At 42.4% G+C, this 23,360-nt stretch overlaps 1 protein-coding gene across 1 annotated transcript in view; it reads left to right on the forward strand.

The window, feature by feature from the left end:
* TMC7 (transmembrane channel like 7) overlaps positions 1-21,206 on the forward strand; it is a 32,034-nt gene extending 10,828 nt beyond the window's left edge. The window contains exons 4-14 of the mRNA XM_068968394.1: positions 1,284-1,429; positions 4,670-4,817; positions 6,053-6,226; positions 7,322-7,479; positions 9,612-9,729; positions 10,028-10,125; positions 11,768-11,954; positions 14,138-14,268; positions 17,500-17,655; positions 20,219-20,297; positions 21,132-21,206. Coding sequence (XP_068824495.1) covers positions 1,284-1,429; positions 4,670-4,817; positions 6,053-6,226; positions 7,322-7,479; positions 9,612-9,729; positions 10,028-10,125; positions 11,768-11,954; positions 14,138-14,268; positions 17,500-17,655; positions 20,219-20,297; positions 21,132-21,206 — 1,470 coding nt within the window. The remainder of the gene's footprint in view (positions 1-1,283; positions 1,430-4,669; positions 4,818-6,052; positions 6,227-7,321; positions 7,480-9,611; positions 9,730-10,027; positions 10,126-11,767; positions 11,955-14,137; positions 14,269-17,499; positions 17,656-20,218; positions 20,298-21,131) is intronic.
* The last annotated feature ends 2,154 nt before the right edge of the window (positions 21,207-23,360 follow it).

Below are 23,360 nucleotides of genomic sequence, written 5' to 3' on the forward strand. Positions count from 1 at the left end.
AAAGAGTTGGACACGACTGAGCAACCGAGCGTGTGTGCACACCCTGTTGTCTCAGCAGTGTCTCTTTTTCCCCCGTATCAAAAATCAGCTGACCACGGATGTATGGGTTTCATTTTTGGACTCAGTTCTATTCCATTTACCTAGACATCTATTCTTACCCTAGTATCACATTGTTTTGGTTAGCGTTGTTTTGTTGTAAGTTTTGAAATTGGGATATGTTAGTCTTACAACTTTATTTTTCTCATTCAAGATTATTTTGGCTATTCTGAGACCCCTGCAATTCTATATGAATTTTAGGATTATCTTAGCAGTTTCTCATAGAAGCCAGCTTGGATTCCGATAGTGATGTGTTGATTCTATTTGGGGAGAGTTGCCATGGATCTCATGATCCATGAACAAGGGATGTTTTCCCATTTACTTAGTTCTTGTTTAATTTTTAAAACAATGTTTTATGGTTTTAAGAATCTAAGGTTTATACTTGATTTGTTAAATCTGTTCCTAAGGATGTTATTTTTTTTGCTGTTATTGCACATGGGATTGTTTCCTTAATTTCATTTTTGGATTGTACCCCTATGTATTTTCAATGCTCAGACTTTATCTGTGCTTTATTTCCCAAACCCTAATTGAGCAGCTATATACTTCTGGAATTTTTTAAATTGGTCTAAATTTTAAAATTAATTTTAAAAAATTGAAATATTAGTTGATTTGCAGTGTTGTTAATTACTGCTGTGCAGAAAAGTGATTCAGTTATATGTATATTTGTATAAATGTGTATATATATCTTTTTTTTTTATCGCATTGTGTGGCATGTGAGATCTTAGTTCCCTGACCAGGGATTGAACACATGCCTCCTGTGTTGAAAGTGCGAGTCCTAAGAACTAGACCACCAGGGAAGTCCAGTACATTATTTTTTTTCTAATATACTCCTACTGTACAGCACAGAGCTTGTTTATCCATTATTTATATAAAAGCTTACATACACTAACTCCCAACATCCTCATCTTCGACTACCAGTTTGTTCTCTATATTCATGATTCTGTTTGTGTCGTATTTTAGACTCCCACATATAAGTGATATCATGTGGTATTTGACTTTCTGACTTCACTTAGTTTGATAATCTCTAGTTGTATCCATGTTGCTACAGATCTGGAATATTTTCAGTCTCTGGGAATTCAGGGATGAACAATGACACTGGAATGTGAATTCCTTGAGGTGGAGACTGGTTTCTTGGTTTCCTGCAGTCAGTTCACCAATCTGACCTCATGCCCTTGGCTTTATTTCAGGGTTTCCTGGAGGATACCTACCTCTTTTATGGACATTACACCATTGATGGGGTGAAATTTCAGAATTTCACCTATGATCTGCCTCTGGCTTATTTGTTAAGCACAATTGCCTACCTGGCTCTGAGCCTTGTTTGGATAGTGAAAAGGTACAGTTTATCTTGTCATTGTGTTCTTTTTGAATTACGCTTGGTGGTTGGAGTCTCTTGGAGATCTGTGGACTCTGGGAGCCATTGCCCAAAGGATGAGAAGAATCCAAGGGTGGGCTTTATGGAAAAACAGATTTGTGAATGTGCTGGAGGCTGTGGAGACCTGGAGGAAATGGAGGCAGCATTTGGGAGCTGGAGAAGCAGCCTGGAGTTTTCAGTCAATCACTCTTGAATACATTCCCCCAGCATTATCTTTGATCTGGTGTGTATGCTAACAGGTCTCTATTGGGTTGCAAGTAGCAGAATCCCAACTCTGACTAACTGGGATAAAGGGGTAGTGAGTGGCTGAGAGAACCAAGGAAGAGAGGAAACTCCAGATTACAGGAAAGACAAGGATGGATTCAAAACAACTTAAAGCACGGGCTCCCGCATCTCTGATTCTGCTGGTGGCAGCTTCCTTGTGTGGAGTCCCAGGGTCACAAGCTCAGAAATCCTCTGAAGGAACTCATTGGCTCTGCTTCATTCAGGCATCCAGTCCTGACCCTTCAGTTGTGGCCAGTGGGTTAGGGTCATATGTGATTGTGGCATTTCCCATGGTGGACAGATATTTTAGTGGGAGATGTCAATTCCAAGAAAAATGAGGAATATTAATTATTTTAAGTTACTTTAACAAACAACTGTCCCCGAAAGTACAGTGGCCCAACACGATGAAAGTTACATGTGAACATCTTTACGTGAAGTTCTTAGTGGGCGCAGGTTAGTGTAGAAGACTCCTTCTCAGTCCTGCCGGCGCTCAGGCTGACTGAAGCTTAGCCATCGTCTGCACGTGTGGCTTTCCTGTTCCTCTGGAGGGCTGGAAGGGAAAACGACCTTGGAGGAGAATCACACGGAAGGTGTTTCTGGGCTCAGCCTGAGAGTGATGGACTTCACTCACATTCCATCAGTATAGCTTAGTCACATGATCACAGCTCACTGCAGGGAAGGCTGAGAAATGTTGTCCTTGCCTGGCAGCCACTTCCCAGCACTTGTGCTACGCTATGGAAGGAGAGCCACACATTCCTAATGGGCGGCTTACTGTCTCCAATGCAAGTGGGAAGCATGGATGAACACCTCTCTTACCCACTTCATTGTCCCTATAAAGCCAGGCAGTGCTATAAGCCATGGGGATGTGAAGCTCCTTATTACAGATGTAAAAGAGACCAGGCTGGTAAAGTCTGAGTTTGTCCTCCATGGAGACCAGGCTTCGCCACCACAGAGAAAACCCCAGAGCCCAGCTAGGTACTTGTGTCCTGAGTCAGAATCTATGAGATGAAAATGATCTGATGTGTGTCTATCCCCCACCAGACAGACAGCACACTGACAGGGAAGAGCAGTCATTCTGCTCATCTTGATGGCGGAAAGATGCTTGGTAAAGAAATGTTGGTTGACTGGGGCTCTGGCTTTGCTGTTTTTGCTCGTGGTAGGGACAGACCCAAGTTTTATGGACCTTCTGTGTAGACAATATGGAGGGAACCTCTGTAAGACAAAGAGCATGGGAATATCTTTTGCATGTTATAAAAAATAAAAACAAGACCTCATGACCGTGTTGCTAGAGGTGCTTCTGGGGCCTTGGAAGGGGCCCTGAAATAGAAGCTTTATTAGCTGAACAGTGAATCCACCTGTGGGTCTTGATTGAGCTCTTTCACCTAATGGCCTTGATTGTTTCATGGTAAGGCCTGCAGAGAGGATGCCTGTGATGTAATGGTGAGCGGCCTCCCCAGGGAGGAGGAAGTGCTTTAGGGTAGCAAAGAGAGTGGACTTGGGGTCCAGAGACCAAGGTTCAAATGTCACTCCACCTCTTTGGACCTCATTTTCTTCATCTGTGAAATGCACAGACCTAGAAGGGTTGTTGGGAGGATTAACTGAAACAGGGCAGGTAAAGAACTTAGCACTGGGCTTGGCACCTTGTAGACATTTAAAATTAAAATCATTATCACCATCATCGTCACCACTCAACTAGCCCCAGTTCTGCCTCTAGCCCTCTGGACCTAGGAAATAATTTTTCCCTTCTCTAGATCTTAGTTTTCTCATCTGTAAAATGTAGGTTTGGTCTAAATCAGACCATTCAACTGGAGTGGGACCTCAGAATCACCATGGAGCTTTACAAGTAGCATAATTCTGGATGCACCCCCCCCACATGAGACATACTGAATTAAAAATCTCAGGATATGGAATCACCTGGGAGTCTACATTTTGGAAAAGCAGCCCAGCTGGTTCTGGCATAAATGCCTTGCTATGAACCTTTGGCAGAATGACTGATTGCTATAATTCCTTCCACTTCTATTTGTGTTCACAACTCAGTAGCGAATCCTAAAAATACCCTGGTTTGTCTACAGAGTGTGTGGCATTTGGTGTTTTTATTGCTATGTCAAGTGCCAGAGTATGTTTTCCAGAAAAGCATTTGAATGAGTATTGATTATGAACTTGTGCAACAGAGTTGTGTCTGACTTAAGCAGGTGCTCACTAAATATTTGGTTATTTTTCTGTTCAAGGCATTTATTCATGCATTTATTTATCAGATGGATAGTGGCTATATTTATATCCAGGCCCTCTGGATATAAAGGTAGCAAGACAGCCAGGGTACTTGTCTTCAAGGAATTTAAAATTTAGTCAGGATAAGCACTTACAAACACAGTGAACACGTTAAATAACATGATTGTAGGTTAGGTTATTGCTGTCAGGGAAAGTAAAGAGACCGACTTGAAGTCGGAAACCACAACTTTAGATGAGATACTGGGGGAATCTATGGAAGAAAGGGATATTTGAGTAAAACCCCAGGGAATAAGAAGGCAGCCATAGGAAAAGGGGAGGGCAGAGAGAACTGCAAGTGCAAAGGCCCTGAGGCTGCAGGAGAGGTTTGGGTGTTTATGGAAAAGAAAAAAGCTATTGTCATTACAGCAGAGTGCCTCTCTGGGAGGAAAGATGGTGCCATGCAGGATCCTGTAGGACTCAAGGGTGTGTTGAGTTCGGATTATATTCCAGCTGTGGAAAAAGGTCATTGAATGGATAAAGGGACCGATTTTCAACACTGAGATGCCTGGTTGTCTGCTCTGTATTTAGAATGGTCCAGAGCTGGGCCATGCGTGTCAAAATTGGTGGAAGGTGCAGTCACGTGTATATCCTTTTAATTTTAGACAAAGCCAGTCCACAGGCCTGTGTTTTGTTGTTGTAATAAAATGGATAATCATGTTTTGGGGCCAGGTCGGTGGAAGGGTTCAAAATCAACCTGATCCGGAGTGAGGAGCACTTCCAGAGTTACTGCAACAAGATCTTTGCTGGCTGGGACTTCTGCATCACCAACCGCAGCATGGCGGACCTGAAGCACAGCAGCCTGCGCTATGAGCTCCGGGTGAGTGCTGCTCAGCTCTCTTGGTGGGAGCTGGGGTTGCAGCCTGCAGAGGAGCTAGTGGGGGCCAGGCTGTCCTGCTTAGGTACCTTCCCCTGTGAGGTTTTCAAGAGCTTTTTGAAGAACTACTTCCTGAGGTTGATCACTTTAGCTCCAAGCATAAAGCTGGTGAACTGGTGCTGGGCAAAGAGATGGTATCTTCCCTTCTCAGAACTTTTTTTTTTAAATTTAGGAAACTTATTTTAATCCTAGTTGAAGAAAGCTGATTCTTTTTTAAAAAATGTTGTTGGAGTATAGTTGATTTACAAAGTTGTGTTAGTTTCAGATGAACAGCAACGTGATTCAGTTATTACATATACATACGTTCATTCTCTTTTAGATTATTTTCTAATGTAGATGATCACAGAATACTGAGTAGAGTTCCGTGTGTTATACAGTAGGTCCTTGTTGGTTTGTACTGTTATTTTTCTGCTTGATGAGAACCTGTCATAAACCAGGAGAAACAGAGCGTAAGACAGGACAAATAGAACTGTGAATGCTATGATGATAAAGTGGATGCAGAGACTATGAAAATACAGAAGTTCCAAATTAATCAGGATAAAAGGAGTAACAAATACCATCTTTGTCAAACCTGCCCCAAAAGGAGGAGAGACAGATGATATCAAAAGATTAACAACATGAGATGGAAGCAATCAAACCAGGTGTATTCTCTGTTTAAAGAAATAATGCCTGCTGGGCTGTTTCGTCACTCAATTGGGTCTGACTCCATGTGACCCCATGACCTGAAGCCCACCAGGCTTCTCTGTCCATGGGGATATTCCAGACAAGAATACTGGAGTGAGTTGCCTTGCTCTCCTCTAGGGGATCCTCCTGACTCAAGAATTGAACCAAGGGTTCCTGCATTGCAAGTGAATTCTTTACCAGCTGAGCTACCAGGGAAGCCCCACAATGCCTACTGCATAATTACTGCATTAGATAATGTCCTAAATGGGTTATAGTTCAGTTTTCACATATATTGCAAAATCTAATTGCAATCTTAAAAGGAGGTTCTGCCTTCACTTAAGCTTTTAGTAGACTTGGAAACTGGTTGGGCTTGGTCTGAGAGGATATCCTAGGGGAGATGAGTATTTAAGGAAACTGTAAAGATGGAGAGGAAGGGTATGACAATGAGTCACATTTTCCACCCCTAAATATCCCTTCATCCCAGTGCTCACAAATGAGTTTTCTTTGATCCTCAGGCAGATCTGGAGGAGGAAAGAATAAGGCAAAAAATAGCAGAAAGGACCTCGGAAGAAACGATACGAATTTACTCTTTGAGACTATTTTTGAACTGTATTGTGCTGGCCGTTTTAGCAGCATGCTTTTATGCAATCTACAAAGCGACTATATTCTCTCAAGAACACATGAAAAAAGTAAGTGCTCCGTGCAAGTCAATTTAACTTTTACTCCGGTAGGGCGTTATGTATGCTAAGTGTATTGCAAACCTGCAAGGGAGATAACTATCATCATTCTGTTTTACATATGGGTATATACATTTGGCTGATATGACAAAAAACCTAAAATCAGACTGACCAATTTTTTATTTTCATTAGGGAAAAAAGCATCCAAAATAGACTGTTTGGGGTACCTACTCCTGCTGGAATTTACGGTATTCAAGTCTAGGCTGGACTGCCTGGATTTAAGCCCCAACTGTACTACTTTAGTAACTAGGTAAAGGGGCCTCAATTTACCTAAAATAACAGTGGTTTAAAAAATCCTAGTTGGTCTAGTGGCTCTGCTTCATGAAATCAGCCGTCAGGGGCCCAGGTTCCTTCCGTCTTGTAGCTCTGCCTTCCTTAGGACATGGCCTTCTGTATGGCACAGGGTGGCCCACCAGCCAGTGGGGAGGAAGTGAAGGCAATGGGGGGCAGCACATGGAGGTTGCACTGAAAACTTCTACTTATATCCCTTTGGCCAAAATTTAGTCAGATAGATAGCCATTTACCTAGGGAGATAGATTGTGTATCAGTGGGTAATCTACAGCATGTTCAAGGCTGTAGTGCTAATTGACCTGGAGTAGCCATTCTCTCCTTTCGTAATAATAGAATTTTGGTGACATATATGGCTATCTGGGATAAAAATAAAATGACAGCCTTGAAAATGCTGTAAATCACCCATCGATCCAGAATGCATGGGTTTTTTAATATTTCACCTTAATAAATCCAGTAGAGCTTGTTTTTCTTTCAGTATGATACTAGATCATGGTTCCTCTGTTTGAACACCCAAGGAAGAAGATTGCTTAGTTTTAGGTGCCATGTTGAATGAAAAAATGTTTTGTTTCATTTGCTAAATGTATTTGGGTGTTTTTCCCCCGTACAGTTTAATGAAATATGATTAACATTCAACAACTGTGTAAGTTTAAGGTGTTGAGCATAATGACTTGACACATGTATAGTTGTGTTCTCTTAAGGTCAGTTTATTTGTGATGCAATTTATTGTACTCCTGACCAGTTTTGTTATCTTCATAGGAAATTGACAAGATGGTTTTTGGAGAGAACCTGTTGATTCTGTACCTGCCTTCCATTGTGATCACACTGGCCAATTTTATCACCCCGATAATCTTTGCCAAGATCATCCACTATGAGGATTATTCCCCAGGCTTTGAGATCCGGCTGACAATCCTTAGGTAATGCCTAGGCATGCCAAATAGTTCACCACTTGTCACCTTCCCTGCCCACAGCAGCCATTGCTAATCAATTGTGGTACCTTTTCCCCTGCTGGGTCAAAAATCCTCTTCAGCCTTCAGATAGTCTCCACAAATGACTCAGAGTTTTCACATGCAGAGAAATCTCTTTGACTTAAGCGTCTACTCAGCTGTAGTGTATTTTTGGTTCATGTATTAGCACACTGACAGCTGAGCACATAGGGTGGGTCCTTGGAGGAATGTTGCTCTGAAAATGTTAGAATGACCAGCAGGAGAGTAAGGAAGTGGGAGAGAAGGGAAGGCAGTTGATAAAGGGTATGCTGTTTGGGAAGTTATAACTGGGGCTCGATTCTGCGGGACAGCTCAGGGAGTTTGCATGGAAAATATCTTTAGGGTTTTCCGACTGAAGTAGAATGTTTGTCCTTCAACAAATGTTCACCCTCCCCTGCCTAAGGGTGGCTGAGTCCCAAGGGCATTAACTCCCCCACGAGTTCTATCCCACGGCCCCAATGTGTGGGCCTTGGGAACAGAGTTACGCTCGAAACTTGCAGTAGGAACCTGAGACTTTTGCTGGAGTGAATGCTGAGAAAAAAGTGGCCCAGACACCGACTGTGTGTGCTACTGTTGCCCTTTTGTAATTTGTTGTTATATCTCTTCTCATACTAAAAAATATTCGGTTTTGTTAAAAATAAATAAATGCCAAGCGTAAAGCTGGACCCAGGGAGTTAACACACATGAGTTAAGGAGGACCAGGTGGGGACTGTGTGAAACTGGAATGTTTTCTTTCTGCTTCTCAAATGCCTCAGATGGTATTTGCATTTTAAAAGAAAACTTTTTATCTTGGAAATTTTCAAATAGGGCAGTATCATGACCCCCTCTGTGTGTCCATCACTTAGTTCCAACTGTTTACCAACATTTTGCTAGTCTTCTCTCATGTGGTTCCCCCACTCTGCTGGAATATTTTAAGCAAATCTCAGGCAACATGGTTCACCTGTAAAAGCTTCAGTGTATCTATAAAGTGACAAGGACTTTTCTTTTTAAACAGAGCCATCATAGAATTGTCAGGTCCCTGATGGAGCAGAGGGCTTTCTGTGATTGGTTGGTCTTGGTTTATTCAAATCAAGATCCAGAGAAAGGCCCCCTGCTGTGTTGGGTTGTTAATGTTTCTTAAATCCCTTTTGTCCTTTCAAAAATCCCCCTGCCCTTGTGTTATGCCATTGGTTTGTGAGAGAAGCTGGGGCATTTGTCTTATATAAAGTTCTTTATTTTGGGTTTAGATCATTGTTGCTGTATGTGTCTTTTGTTTTTCTATATCCACTCGTCATAATGACTGTGGATTCAGACTTTTTAATTAGATTCCAAATGAGTTTTGAGTTATGGAAGCCTCCCTGGCGATGCTGGGTACTCACACCTCCCAGGAGGACAGAATATCAGATGGATGGTATAGGTTTGCTCCCCAACTCACACACTTTTTAATGTTTCTATTTCATTTAATTTTTTAAAAATTATAAACCAAACAATAAGTGAACCATTTTTAAAGAAAATGAGCCCTCTGCCCTCCTGTCTTGAACCCACTTCCCCCCAGCAGCCCTTATCTACATGGTTCCTATTGTTCACGCCAACATTCACACATTTTGTTTTCTTTTAAAAATAGGATTGTTTCTACCTGAGACTCTGCAGTGTACTTTTTTTTCCCACTTCTCAATATATCCTAAGCCATCTTCAAAACTGACACTTAGAAAATTCAGTTAGTTCTTTTCAGGAGTTGTTCTGAGCATGGCTACATCATCATGGACTCAGGACTTCCCAGCTTTCTGATATTTTTTTTTATTTTGCATTTTAAAAAATGTGATTATATATATATAACATGAAATTTACCATCTTAGCCACTTTTAAGTGTGTAATTCAGTGGCACAAAGTACATACTCAGTGTTGTGCCATCATCACTACTGTCATTTCCAGAACTTGCTCATCATCCGAAACTGAAGCCCAGTGCCCATTTGTGGGTTTGCTGTTAAGAAAGGCAACTTCTCTGCACCCAGCCCTGTTCCAAGGGTCCAGCTTGCCCCAAGCCCTTCTCATCCCATGTTCCCCGCCTCCCCTCTTCCCTGAAGGTGCGTCTTCATGCGGCTGGCCACCATCTGTGTGCTGGTGTTCACCCTGGGCTCCAAGATTACATCCTGTGACAACTACTTGTGTGAGCTCTGTGGCTACAACCAGAAACTCTACCCGGTGAGGCTGGGGGGAAGGGCGTCCTACAAGGTGGGTCATTTGTGGGGGGCGGTAGCATTAAGGTCGAGAGAACAGCCCATGGAGCCGAGGGTGTGAATCCAGGTGATCCTCTTTCTTGCTCTGTAGCTGAGTCTGTCACACCAGGAACTGCTAAGGGTTTGAAAACCCTCGTTGTGCTGGAGCTCAGAGGAGTGTTGGCTGGTGGCCTCCAGACACACAGGATCGGGGGCTGGAAATGACCTCGGGAGAACCCGGCTTTTTCTGCTCCAAGTCGGGCTTGTTTCTCTCTTGGTTTCAGTGCTGGGAGACCCAAGTTGGGCAGGAAATGTACAAGCTGATGATCTTTGACCTCATCATCATCCTGGCTGTGACACTTTTTGTGGATTTTCCTAGAAAGTAAGTGTGAGGGGCACCCCTCTTATCTCCCCCTACCCCTCACCCCCCACAACAGGCTCCCATCACAGCTGCTCTTCACAAAGTGCTGGATGATTCCACATCCTGGAAACCGCTTGACAACCACTGGCGCCTTTCAGACAGCTCCAGGCCGTCACCCCGAGTCCATTATGCGCCCCATTGAAAGGCAGCACAAAGAGCAGAAATGAGGCTGCTTTCCGGGGGACGCCCTCGGGGTGACTTCTTGCCATGTCACAGCCACAGGCCCTGTTAGTGGAGGCCCTCCAGGCTGCAGTGGACACTGCATTTCCTGATCTGTGTTCAAGCCCAGCACTGCCCGTTTCCTCATCACGTGATCTTGGGCAAGTTACTTAAGCTCTGTGCCTGTTTTCCTACCTGTGAAATGGGAATACTGGCAGTATCCATCTCATACCCCTTTGGTGAAGATTAAATGACAGAATGCAGATGAAAGTACTAAGACCACTCCATGCCACAAAACTCAACAAAACATTAACTGTCACCATCAGGATTATCATTACTATGCCTTCATTAAAAAAAATTTTTTTTTCTCAGCATCTTCTTGAGCCCTAAGTGAAACTGTTCATTTAATCACATGTACAAATTCTTTTTAACTCACATGTACAAATTCTCCTGGCCTATGCCAGAAGTTTAATAAACCCATAAAAGTAAACATTGAAAAAGAAACTGTCCTTTTAAAAAAATTACACAAATAGGATGTGAATGTTTATATTACAATTTTTTAATATTTAAATAAATATAGAAATTCTGAGAGTAGTGAGAGCCCTCTTGTTACCTTACCCCTAATTCCCCAGACCCTCCCCACACCTCAGAGGTGGCCGTTGTTAACACCTGCGGGTAGATCCAGCCATCCTTAAAAAGAAAACAAAAGCATATTTACATAAATACACATGTAAGTAAACACAGTCTTGCTGAAAGTGTCCTTTTCTCGCCCGCAGATGGGATCATGTTACATTTACATGGGTCCACAGCTTGCTTTTTCCTGACACAAGCAAAATACCATGACTTTACATGTCAGGACACATATATTTTCCTCATATGTTTTAAAGACTGTCTAATAGTCCGCTGTACACATTGCTTCTAATTTGATGCTGAAGCCCCTGCTGATGGGCACTTAGGTTGTTACCCAGTACTTTTGTTAATATGTGATAATGCTACAGTGAATAGCTGTGTGTATTTATCTCAGGCCCCTGGTCCTAGGGTTTCTGTAGGAAGCTTCTAGGATTCCAGGAGTGGCATACAGGGCGATAGGTCCCTCCCTCGTAAGCCATTATCTGTGTGGATGAACAATAGCGCTGTACACAGAGACTGCCCAGGTCATTTACTGTCAAGACAGTGCAGTGCAGTAAGCTGTGTTATAACCCCCTACATTTCAGATGAGAAAAATGAGCCTTGTCTAATGTCACTTGGCTGGTAAACTATAGATCTGAGACTTGCACCCTAGTCTTAATGACTCCAGAGTTCACTGTCGTTTGCATCTTCTAGACATGTGACTAACAGTTTGCATGAGAAGTATGCATGGAAACAGCCCTTATTGTGTGGATGTGGTGCTGTGCCTCGGCCGACGCTGGTAGTCCAGGCGGTAAGCTGTCCTGTTTGTTTGCAGGATCCTGGTGACCTACTGTTCCTCCTGGAAGCTTTTTCGGTGCTGGGGAGAGCAGGAGTTTGCCATCCCTGATAATGTTCTGGGGATTGTTTACGGGCAAACCATTTGCTGGATCGGAGCCTTTTTCTCACCCCTTCTTCCTGCAATTGCAACCTTAAAGTTCATTATCATCTTTTACGTGAAAGAGGTAAGGAGAGGTGGGGTTGAGGGGCCAATAACCCGGACCATTCTTGATCTTGCAGGACATTCAGCACACACATGCCTGGAGCCCACCCAGATCCCATCAGATGTATCAGAGTTGCATCCCTTATTTGATATATATATATTTTTTTTAATGCGGAAAAAAAATCTTTGAATGGATTTTCACATTTTTATCATTTTGAGACTTGAAGAATGGTCTTGCTCCTATGGTTTAAATGTTTTTGTATATAGCTAAGAGTTGAGTTGGCAAAGTAATATCTCTGCTTTTCAATATGCTATCTAGGTTGGTCATAACTTTCCTTCCAAGGAGTAAGCATCTACAGTGGTTCGTTTTGGTGATATTTAAGAAAAGGTTTATTATTTAAAATTATTTAATTTTCTGCTTGGCTTTTGGAGCTGGTGGATTGATTTTCAGTTCTCAATTATTTATGTGGCTCCTCAAACAGCTCATACATTGTAGGCGTTATACCTGAGCTAAGGGCTCAGTGGGTGAAGTAGCCCTACAGATGACTAATTTATCTTGACTTGTTAAGCAAACTTTTTAAAATTATAGATGTAATATATGCTCACTGTTAAACATTTAAACAGTGCAGGTATGTATTCGATCCCTTCTTCTAGAGGTACCCTCTAATAAGCCCAGCATAATTGAGCACCTAGTATACCAGGCCCTAGGAATTAAAAAATGGAAGTAATAGTAGTATTATTAATAAGTACAACAGTACTAACAGGTGATGACAATACTGTGTCCTCTCACTCTGCTGAACCACTATATAGATGATCACGTAATACTTTAAAGTAGGTACTGTAGTAACCATATTTTATAAATTAGGAAGCTGAAGTTCAGAGAGGTTAAGTAACTGATCCAAGATCACACAGCTTATCAGTGACTCCTGAGATGTGAACCCAAGTTTACCTCACCCCAGAGCCTATGCTCTTAATCCAGTAGGCCGGGCCTTTCATTGGGTCATACTTTCTACCCAGCTGTTTTGGTCTTTGAAGAATGTTCCAGTGCTTTCATTTGAAAACTCAGTTGGCTGAAGTCCCCGTAGGAGAAGTGGATGCCAGAAAGCTCATAGGAACTTTATCTTCTTCCAGAAAGTATCAGTTAGGCAGTGGCTTCCCAGCGTGTAGCTCAGTAAAGACAGCGCTGGGGTAAGAGAATGGGTCACAGGCACTGGACTGAGTTCTGACACCCCAGCTTGACTGGCCAGCTGCCCCCAGACACCCTGACCAGACGCCAGGGTCCCTCGGCTCACAAGATACTCTGCCTGCCGCCGTCACAGGAGCTTGATGCTCCTGAGACAGTAGCTTTCTGCAATACTCAGGAGGTATATGCCTCTTTCTCTTCTCCTCCCCACCTAATCTCCCCTTCAAGTCTTTCCCTCATTGGAAATATCTATTTTTAATATATAGGAAAGGAACTTAAGCATCGGTGGTCCAGTGCCGAGGGTGACGTTTCAGTCCCCAGTCAGAGAGCCTGAAATCCCACATATCATAGCCAAAAAAACCAAAAACATAAAAACAGAAACATTATTGGAACAAATTCAGTAAAGACTTAATATATAGGAAAAATCCATGTGCATGTAAAAATGCAAGCAAATTATCTCCTATTCTGGTATGTATACATTTAATACATATTCAAACCCCGAAGGAGAACACTTTTTGAATCCTTTCAAATCTTCGTGCTGTATACTGTGAATGTATCACGTAGTATACTCTACCTTATAATTTTATTTGTCAATTATACCTCAGTAAAGCTGAGAAATTTAGGGTAAAATGTTTAAAAATTCATTAAAAAAAAAAACAAATGAGATCATACAGTACAAAGTTTTGACATCCCAACTTTTCATTTGACAGTGCCTTATACAAGGTAAAGCTCTCTTGTATTTTCTAAGGGCTAGGTGGCTTTCCATTGTATGGGTCACTTTAACCTTTTAGGAACCACAGTGATAGCTGCTTTGGTTGCTTTCAATTATTCCGTTATCAACAACTGTAGCAGTAAATACCATATACATATGTTTTGGCGATTTTTTTCATTTTGGTCTGTATTGCTGACTACCCTCTAGAAAGGTTATAGCCAATTTATATTCCCACTGTAATGCATGACTGTGCTCATTTATGGAGAAGCAGTGCTCTTCATTTTTCCTCTTTCTTCCTTTCTCTCCTTAGATAAGTCTTCTTTATACCTGCAGACCCTCTCCGAGGCAGTTCAGAGCATCCAATTCTAATTTCTTCTTCCTGTTGGTGTTGCTGATTGGACTGTGCTTGGCAATTATACCTCTGACAATCAGCATGGCACGGTAAATATGACTTTCTTTCTAGAACATTCCCTTATTGACTTGCCCCTCTTTTGTGTTAAAGCCTTCTTTGCATTCTTTATTGGCACCAGCAGAGGTCAGTAAGTCACTCCTGGCTGTCAGGTCTACCTTTGTTTTGGAATCACCCTCTGGATGATGAAATATCTTGGTTCACTTCTGAACTTGGACTTGGAGGTTTCCCATTGGTTTTGAGAGTGTTGTTTGGGTCTGTTCCACCCAATCCCTTTTCCTAGGACCTCTCTTCTGGTTGCCTTTGGGATTGTTTGCTTCTGATTGTAAAGATAATGCATGGTCACTGAGAAGATTTGGAGTGTCTTCTATGTACCAGGCACTGTTCTAGGTGCTGAGGGTATAAAGACAACTCAGACATGGCACACGGAGTGTATCATCTAGAGCGGAATTTGGAAAGGGGAAATGCTCAGTCCTGAGGATGAGAAATTGAGGGTTCCAGACCCAGTGATGCCACTTCTTCTGTTATAACCATTTATACCAGACGCTGGAAAGAGAGTAAACGACAGCCTTTGCAAGCTATATGGTTTCTATAGCACTTATTGGGCTCAACTGACTGTATATCATCTATGTTGCAACCTCTGCAGCCTATGTTGCATCTATGTATATAAGCCAGCGGGCAAGACTATGCTCCAGTAAAACTTTATAAAAAATAGACTGTGGGCCAGATTTGGTCTGTGGGCTGTAGTTTGCCACTCCTTGTCTTAGTCTCATGGAATTTCGTTTCTTTATTTTATTTTATCTTATTTTGTCCCATTTCTTCATTTTTTTTTTCTTATACTGGAGTGGATTGCCATTTCCTACTCCAGGGGATCTTCCCAACCCAGGGATCAAACCCACGTCTCTTGCACCTCCTGCATTGGCAGGTGGAGTCTTTACCACTGCGCCACATTTCTTCATCTTTAATTGAAAAGCCTAGAGCTTTGAATTCCTCTCTCAGGTTTTATTATTTTTGAAACTAATTTGAGTCTGTGTCAGTTCAGTTCAGTTTCTCAGTCGTGTCCGACTCTTTGTGACCCCATGGACTGCAGCACGGATTCCCTGTCCATCACCAACTCCCAGAGCTTGCTCAAACTCATGTCCATCAAGTTGGTGATGCCATCCAACCATCTCATCCTCTGTCGTCCCCTTCTTTTCCTGCCTTCCATCTTTCCCAGCATCAGGGTCTTTTCCAATGAGTCAGTTCTTTGCATCAGGTGACCGAAGTCTATATATGTTTATTGTAATGGTAGTATGTTATACATTGAAAAATTCAAGTAGTACAGAAAAGAGTATAAATTAAAGAGATTTATTATGAAAAATGTATTTTTTAATGCATATGGAATAATACTGTTTGGCAACTTAATTTGTTTCACTTTTCTATTATGTCCTTTTCCAGGCCAGCACATACAGAACTCTTGTTCTTTTAATTTTTTAACTTTGACTTTTTAAAATAAGAAATGCATTCACATGGCATAGAATTGGAAAAGCATAGACGAGTATGTGGTGGAAATTCATCCTCCAATTCTGTTTCCGGCTACTTAGTTTCTGTCTAAGACAGTCATATCTATATGTGTGTGTGTCCCTCTCGGTGGTTCTTTATTCCATTGTATGAATGGATCACAAATTGCTCATCCATTTTCTTAAACAACATTTAGGTTGTTTCCAGGAATCTATTTTTATCCCTGCAGTAGAAAATTTCCTACACAGAACTTTGTGATGTGACTATAGGCAATTCTTGCAAGCCTTAATTTTTTTTCCCATTGTAATTCTATTTTTCCCTTTTTATTTAAACAAATTTCAAATCTATAGAAAAGATGAAAAAAATAGCAGCGGCGACAGCTTATATACCCTTTACCTGGATGTCCCAGTTGTTGCATCCTGCTACATTTGTCTCCTCTTCTCTCTGTGCGTACCTTGTGTGTGTGTGCAGATGAACCACACCATGGTTGTAGGCGTCATAACATTTCATTCCCAAATAGCTAAACCTTCACTTCCTAAAAGTAAGCACATTCTTCCTGTGTATCCACAATAACATTATCACACCTGAGAAAATTAATGCCAATACCATATTCCTGCCATTGCCAAGTTTCTCCAGTTGTCCCCAAATAGTCTTTGAGAGCTTTATTTTGTAAATGAGGCTCTTTTTCGGGTTTTACTCATTACTTTTGGTTGCCATGTTTCCTTGGTCTTTTTTAACCTTTAATTCTTCAAAAAGTCAAGGCGAGTTTCCTCACCTCTAAATTAACAGGCTGAAGAGTGGTCTCCCCACATTCTAGAGCTGTCTGTTTTCTCACAGTGTCATTTATCTTGATCTTTTTTTTTTTAATTTCTGATGCTCAATTTATTGCTGTTCTAGACTATCACCAGAGTATCTATCTTCGAGTAACAGGTTCTTTTTTTTTTTTAACTGAAGTATAGTTGATTTTCAATGTTGTGTTAGTTTCAGGTGTACAGAAAAGTGACTTAGTTATATAAATATATTATTTTTCAGATTCTTTTCCTTTGGTACAGTTCTCTGTGCTCTACAGTAGGTCCTTGTCAATTATCTGTTTTATATGTATGTAGTGGGTATATGTTAATCCAAAACCTCTAATTTATCCCTACCCATTCTTCACCTTCTCCTTTGGTAACCATAAGTTTGTTTTCTATGTCTGTGGGTCTATTTCTGTTTTGTAAAAACGTTCATTAATTTTTTTTTAGATTACACATACCATTTCTCTGTTTGGCTTACTCCACTTAATATGATAATCTCTAGGTCCATCTATTTGCAGCAAATCGTATTATTTCATTCTTTTTTCTGGTTGAGTAATACTCCATTGTGTGTGTGTGTGTGTGTGTGTGTGTGTGTGTACCACATCTTCCTATTCATTCATCTCTTGATGGATACTTACATTGCTTGCATGCAGTGAACATTGGGGTTCATGTATCTATTCAAATTAGAGTCTTCTCTGGAAATATGCCCAGGAGTAAGACTGCAGGATCATATATGGTAACTCTTTTTTAACTTGACCTTCTGTCCTCGATTTCTTATAAACTGGAAATCAAGTCTAGGGACTTGAGACTTCAGGGTAAAGCATGTTTCACTGGGATATTCCAGAAAGCCCATAAGGTGAGGCAGTTCCTTGTGGGCCACTGTTAATGCAGCTTTGTGGGCGTGCAGAGGAGGGCTGCCCAGCCTGTGCTGCAGGCCTGGCCTGAGCCCCGTGCTTTGTGTCCTGGCAGCATCCCTTCCTCCAAAGCCTGTGGGCCGTTCACCAACTTCAACACCACCTGGGAAGTGGTCCCCAAGACAGTGAGCACCTTCCCCAACTCGCTGCAGACGCTGGTTTATGGCATCACTTCGGAAGCCTTTGCAGTGCCTTTTTTCATGATCATCTGGTAAGTGAGAACCACCTGGGCTCTGCAAGAGCACCATCGAGACTGGTGGGCTGCTCTCCACTGGGAAATGGAGCTCACCTGAGACACTGGTGTGATACTGAACCTCTCTGGGCTATAGTTTACCTAATCCCTGAAATGTTGTAATAATAGTAATTCATTTAGGATATCATTGAACAGGTTCAGGGAGATCCCAAATATAAGGCACTTAGCCAGATGGCTGACTTATAAAATATAACCCAATAAACACTGCATATTATTAGTATCACAAAATTAGTTGCTCTTCAGAAAAGGAATTGATAACTGGGCTGAGAGAAGAGTACCAGTGTAGGAGCATGCCCTTGAATCCTGGCTGTACCATTGACAAGCTGTGTGGCCTCAGGTCATCACATATCCTCTCTGAGTCTTGATTTCCTCACCTGGAAAATGGGAATAAAAATGGCACATACCTTGTAGGGCTGTGAGAAGAAGACACATGGTTACACGTGTGAAGTGTTTAGCAGAGGACCTGGCCCTTAGTGAATGCTCAGTAAATGACAAGGGTTGGGTGCAGAGGCAATGAGGGCTTTTGTGCAGTGATTCGTTTTGCATGTTAAAGTAATTCTAATCACAAATGTGTGCTGAGGGCTTACTTTGTACTAGGCATGTTCTAATTACTGTCCATTCTCATTATTCATAAATTCCATATTTTTTATGTATTATAAAAATGCTTACTAGCTAAAATATTTTTGTAACCAAAAAATCGATACTAGTGATGCTTTTTTGTGGTTATTTATGAAGTGCGTTACTCATGCATTGAGTAACAAAAACTGAGTTGCTTTGATACATAGTGTCTCAGTGCATTTATTATTCCAGTGCTGTAGTGGAATATCATAGACTGGGTCGCTAAATATTATTTCTCATGGTTCTGGAGCCTGGAAGTCTGGGATCCAGATGCCAATGTGGTCAGGTGAAGATCCTCTTCCAGCTTACAGACTTCTTGTATTCTGTAATGGCAGATGGGGCTAGGGAACTCTCTGATGTCTCTTTAATAGGGGCACTAATCCCATTTGTGAGGGCTTCATCCTTATGACCTAATTACCTTCCACAGGCCTACTTTCTAATACGATCACCTTGGGATTAGGACTTATATGAAATTTGGCAGGACACAGTATTCAAACCACAGCCCAGACTGTAACTAAGTATCCTAAATTTTATGATCTGTTTATAGTGCCGTGTTTCTTGCATTTCATGCTTTTGGTGGGGGGGTGATTTCGCTGTTCCTGCAGACATGAAGTGTTGTCTGGGGTTTTCTAAGTGCACGAAGGCTAGGATGTGTTTTATGCAGAGACTGTGCTTGTTAGATAAGCTTCATTCGGGCACACATCATGGTGCCGTTGGCTGTGAGTTCAGTGATATTAAATAAGGTGTCTTTAAATAGAAACAGTTATTATGTATTAATAACTTTCTTTCTCAAGAAACATAAAAGAAAGTATTGATCAGCTGACAAAAATGTTGTGACCAGAGGCGCAAAGGAACCTGTTCTGTATTTCCTTTGGGACCATTGTTTCAGAATTCACTGGTTCAGTGTTCCTGGAAACTATAGAACTACCCCAAATCACTGAGTTGATTGTAGCTTACCTGTACTAATTCCTGCAGTCATCAGTTATCCTATGACGTAGAAATTACTACAGTAAAATCCCACGGTGATGCAAGAAAAGGGATAAAAAATTATTTGTTAAAGGTAAGATACCTTTGATATTAATACAGTGATGTGGGAGTTGTAGCCCATTAGCCTGGAATCCCGCGGATCCTGGAATCCAGCGGCTCCATCGTTGTTGGTTCACTCCAGCTGTGGTTTGGCTGCCGCCATCTGGCGGTGGTTGCCTGATCTGGCTTCCACATCTTTGGGGGTCACTCTCGACCTTGGCCATGGGGACTTCCAGAAGAGAAGACTGACATCCCTGATTCCAGCGGCCCTCATTTCCTCAGCCTTCTCTGGGGAGATTGAACAGGCAGCCACCCCCCCTTCATGGATGATGTTGCCTGCTGTTTACCTGGGCACTTGCCCTTCACTTCACTTGTCAGTCTTCTCAAAGATAATAGCTTCAGCCACCCACAGTTGAGGTCTGTGGCTGCACAGAAGACAGGAGCAATTGCCAGTTGCTTTTATTCAGAATTGTATAATGTTAGGCTTGTTATCACTGGGTTTTACTGTTACCCCCATTTTACAGATGAGGGGGCTGAGGCCAGAGAGGCTCCACAGTGTTCGTCCACAGTCACTTTATTCTGTGTTGAGCTGAGCTTCTGGCCCGTCTCCTCCTCTCTCCCCTCTTGTGTGTGCCAGCGGAGATTCAAGAGCTTTAGTATTAACTTGGAAAGCAAGGCAGGAATCGGTCTCTGCTGCCGTTGCCAGATAAAACCTCTCTGGCTATTTCTGATGCTCTCTGCTTGGGAGAGGTGTGGGTTTTCTTTTTTCTTCTGTTCAAACAAAAGTAAAACTGTTCCAGGCCAAGTGGGTCGGGTCGTTTTACAGCGGCCTTCAGATGGTACAAACTCCCTAGTGACCTCTCGCCTTGTATTGCAGCCTCGTTATGTTTTACTTCATCGCCCTAGCCGGAGCGCACAAGCGGGTGGTCGTCCAGCTCCGAGAGCAGCTGAACCTGGTAAGAAAGCTCCGGTCCTGGGGGTCAGGGCCAGGGACATTTATGGCAGGACATGGAAAGGAATGGGGAGCTTCTCCCAGGGAGAGAGAGGGACGCTTCCATCACCACTCCCCCAGAACTCTGCCTTCAGGCCCGGACTCCTGAAGCTCTGTGTTCAGGTCCTGGAGTCATCCATGCCTTCAACACATGCATCCTCATACTGTGCTGGGATGCAGAGGGGAAGAAGGGGGACAGGACTGCTCGGTGGCTAAAGGAAAAAGATACATTCTGATTGCAATCACTGCTGTAAAGATGGTATAGATGAGCTAGTTAGAGGGGCCTGGTGGACCTTCGGCTGCTGAGATAGCAGCCATCTCAGCTGGAAGTGACGATAGAGCCGAGACTTGAATGATGAGAAGGAGCCAGATATGGGAGGTCTTGGGTATGAGAGTAACAGGCAGAGACAACAGCGAGGTCTGGGCCCAGGAGGAAGGGCAGTCTGCACGGAGGGTGCAAGATGATGGAAAAGGCAAGGTGAGCTTGAGTCACAGCACCTCCTGAGGGTGCTGGTGAGAAGTCTGGGTTTAATTCTGAGAGTGATAAGAAACCACTGGAGGGTATTGTCCAAGTCTGATGTTTATTTTTAAAAGAACATTTCTACAAGGCTGCTTTGTGGACTGGGGGCTGGGGTGGGGGGCCGCCCGGAGGACAAGAGTGAAAGAGACAGTTTGGAGGTCACTGGAGGCCCAGTAGTTTGGATCCTTGGCCTTGAATCTGATAGGTAATTTCTTGGGTTGAAATAATATTTGTTTCCAAATATATTGACTGTGCTGTTGAACCTATCTCTGTTTTTAGGAAAGTCGTGACAAGCGTTATCTAATCCAGAAACTCACAGAAGCCCAGAGGGATCTGAGGAACCGGCTAGACTGACGGGGAGATGCTGCCGCCTGTAGCTTACAGGCTGGCCTGGTGACCTGCCAGCCAACGATACCCGTTGGGGATTTTAGCGGAAATTTTAAAATATATTTTTCTGGAGTTTGGGCCTTTCCTGAAAGTGGTTCCATACATGCAGCTCCAGTGGCTGTGTTTACATTACCAGATCCCTGTTTAGGGCATTAGTAACTTAGAAAAGCAGGTTCAAAACCACGTCTTTTGCCTGTAACCCAGCAGCTCAGGGACAACTTGACCAAAACACTGACTTGGAAGCTTTTCAACCAAAATTGTGGAGAAACCACTCATGTTTTTACAAGCTTACTTGTATTGTCTTTTAAAGTTAACTGTGGAGGTCTTCAGTCCATGAGCCTGGGTTTGTTCTTTTGAACCAGGTTTTGGGAGTTTAGGCTGAGAGGTGTTCCCTTAAGAAGCAGTGACTCTTGTGAATGGTTCTGTAGACTTAAAATGCAGAAACCCTGGAATCATGATGTTTGAAACAGATGGTGGAGCATGGAGAGGATGGTTATGTAATTTCAGCTATGTGGTAATATGTAATATGAGAGTAATACTGTATGACAGAGAAAAGCCCTTCCTGCTGTATGAATAAGGCAGGCCCCGAGGGCCTTGGATTGAGCCCCTGATCGGGGAGCAGCCGCAGCTTGGCAGCCTGGATTTTGTTGCTACAGCCTCATTACTCAGGGGAAGCTGCTTTAAGGGCCTGGATAGTCACAACCTTCCATTCCCTTCTAGTCCTGGGTTTGGAGACTTGGCAGAGGGTTCTGTGCCATCAAGATTAAGAGGCAGAGTGTGTCTCACTCTGCCAAAGGCCGTGCCCCTTCCTGCACTGAGATCTCTGAATGGCACTTCACAGTTCGGAGCCAGACTAGAAGGGGCTGTTAAGTGTTTGAGTGTTGGGGCTACGTGGGCTGCAGCATCAGGCCAGCCTTTGGCGGTGTACCCAACTAGACCAAATGCTGGAGCTTTTAAATGTAGGTATTCATAGTTTTAAGGGCCCTTGTTTTTCTTGTGCTTAAAATTTTTAATTTCATTTTACAAAACGTGTAGATATCTCTTAAGACTTCTGTTACCATAAAAACCTTATGCAATAAATACCTCAGCATAAGCTTACCTGAAATTGATAGCTTTAAACCTTTTCACATAAGCCTTGATTACAGTTTAATGAGTTTTCATTCGAATACCTTCAGAATCTTTTCCAAAGTACTGTAGTGTTGTAATGGGCTGTCTGTACCCTCCTCCTGTTTTCCTTCCTTTCACTGGCTCCTTAAACCTTTCTTTGGGATACCCTGGCATTTAAAGGTGGGTGCAGGTTTTAGAAAGCTGCTGTTATGAAGACTATTTCCCAACCCCAGGACTCTCCCATTACTCAAAAATGATGGACTCCTTGCTCTTAGAAACCAAGCTCACCATAGTTAACACAAGGCTATCTACTTGAACCTTTGCCAGACTTTTTTTTTTTTTTTTGCTCTTCTACAGTTAGTATTAACACAGGGTATTTTTAAAAACTATGAAACTGATGAGCTTTTCAAGCTTTTCATACCTTTTTAAGGTTTATGAATATTTAAGTCTAATAACTAGTATGGAATTTTGAACAAATGGAAGTTCATTCCATCCTCACTTTAAAAATTCTAAATTATTGGCATTTTTGCCTAAAAAATTTATATGTAGTGCATTCTTGCCTTCAGCATGCTTCTGAGAACAGTCAAGTATTCTGTGCAGTGTGTGTGCATGTGTGCGTGTGTGTGTGTTGGAAGCTCTGTTTTCTTTCCCTGTTATTATTCTGAAATATGCTAATATATTTATCTTAGGTAAATGCTGCTAATTTGCATACTTCTTGAATATTTTTATATATTTTGATAATTTTAATAACTGCAGGAGATGTCTGTATAATTGTTAAAGTGCAGCTCTAACAAATGTGCATTAAAACTACTGATTAAACTGTGTCTTGAAGGTTTTAAAATGTGATTGCGTGTGATTGGAGGGGTCTTGTCAGCAATCTAGTGACCATAGACAGCTATAACAGTTTGTAAGGCTGCTGCTGCTGCTGCTGCTGCGAAGTCGCTTCAGTCGTGTACGACTCTGTATGACCCCATAGACGGCAGCCCACCAGGCTCCCCTGTCCCTGGGATTCTC

Source organism: Capricornis sumatraensis, chromosome 3 (assembly GCF_032405125.1).
Source record: "Capricornis sumatraensis isolate serow.1 chromosome 3, serow.2, whole genome shotgun sequence".
In the NCBI taxonomy this organism is placed as follows: domain Eukaryota; kingdom Metazoa; phylum Chordata; class Mammalia; order Artiodactyla; family Bovidae; genus Capricornis; species Capricornis sumatraensis.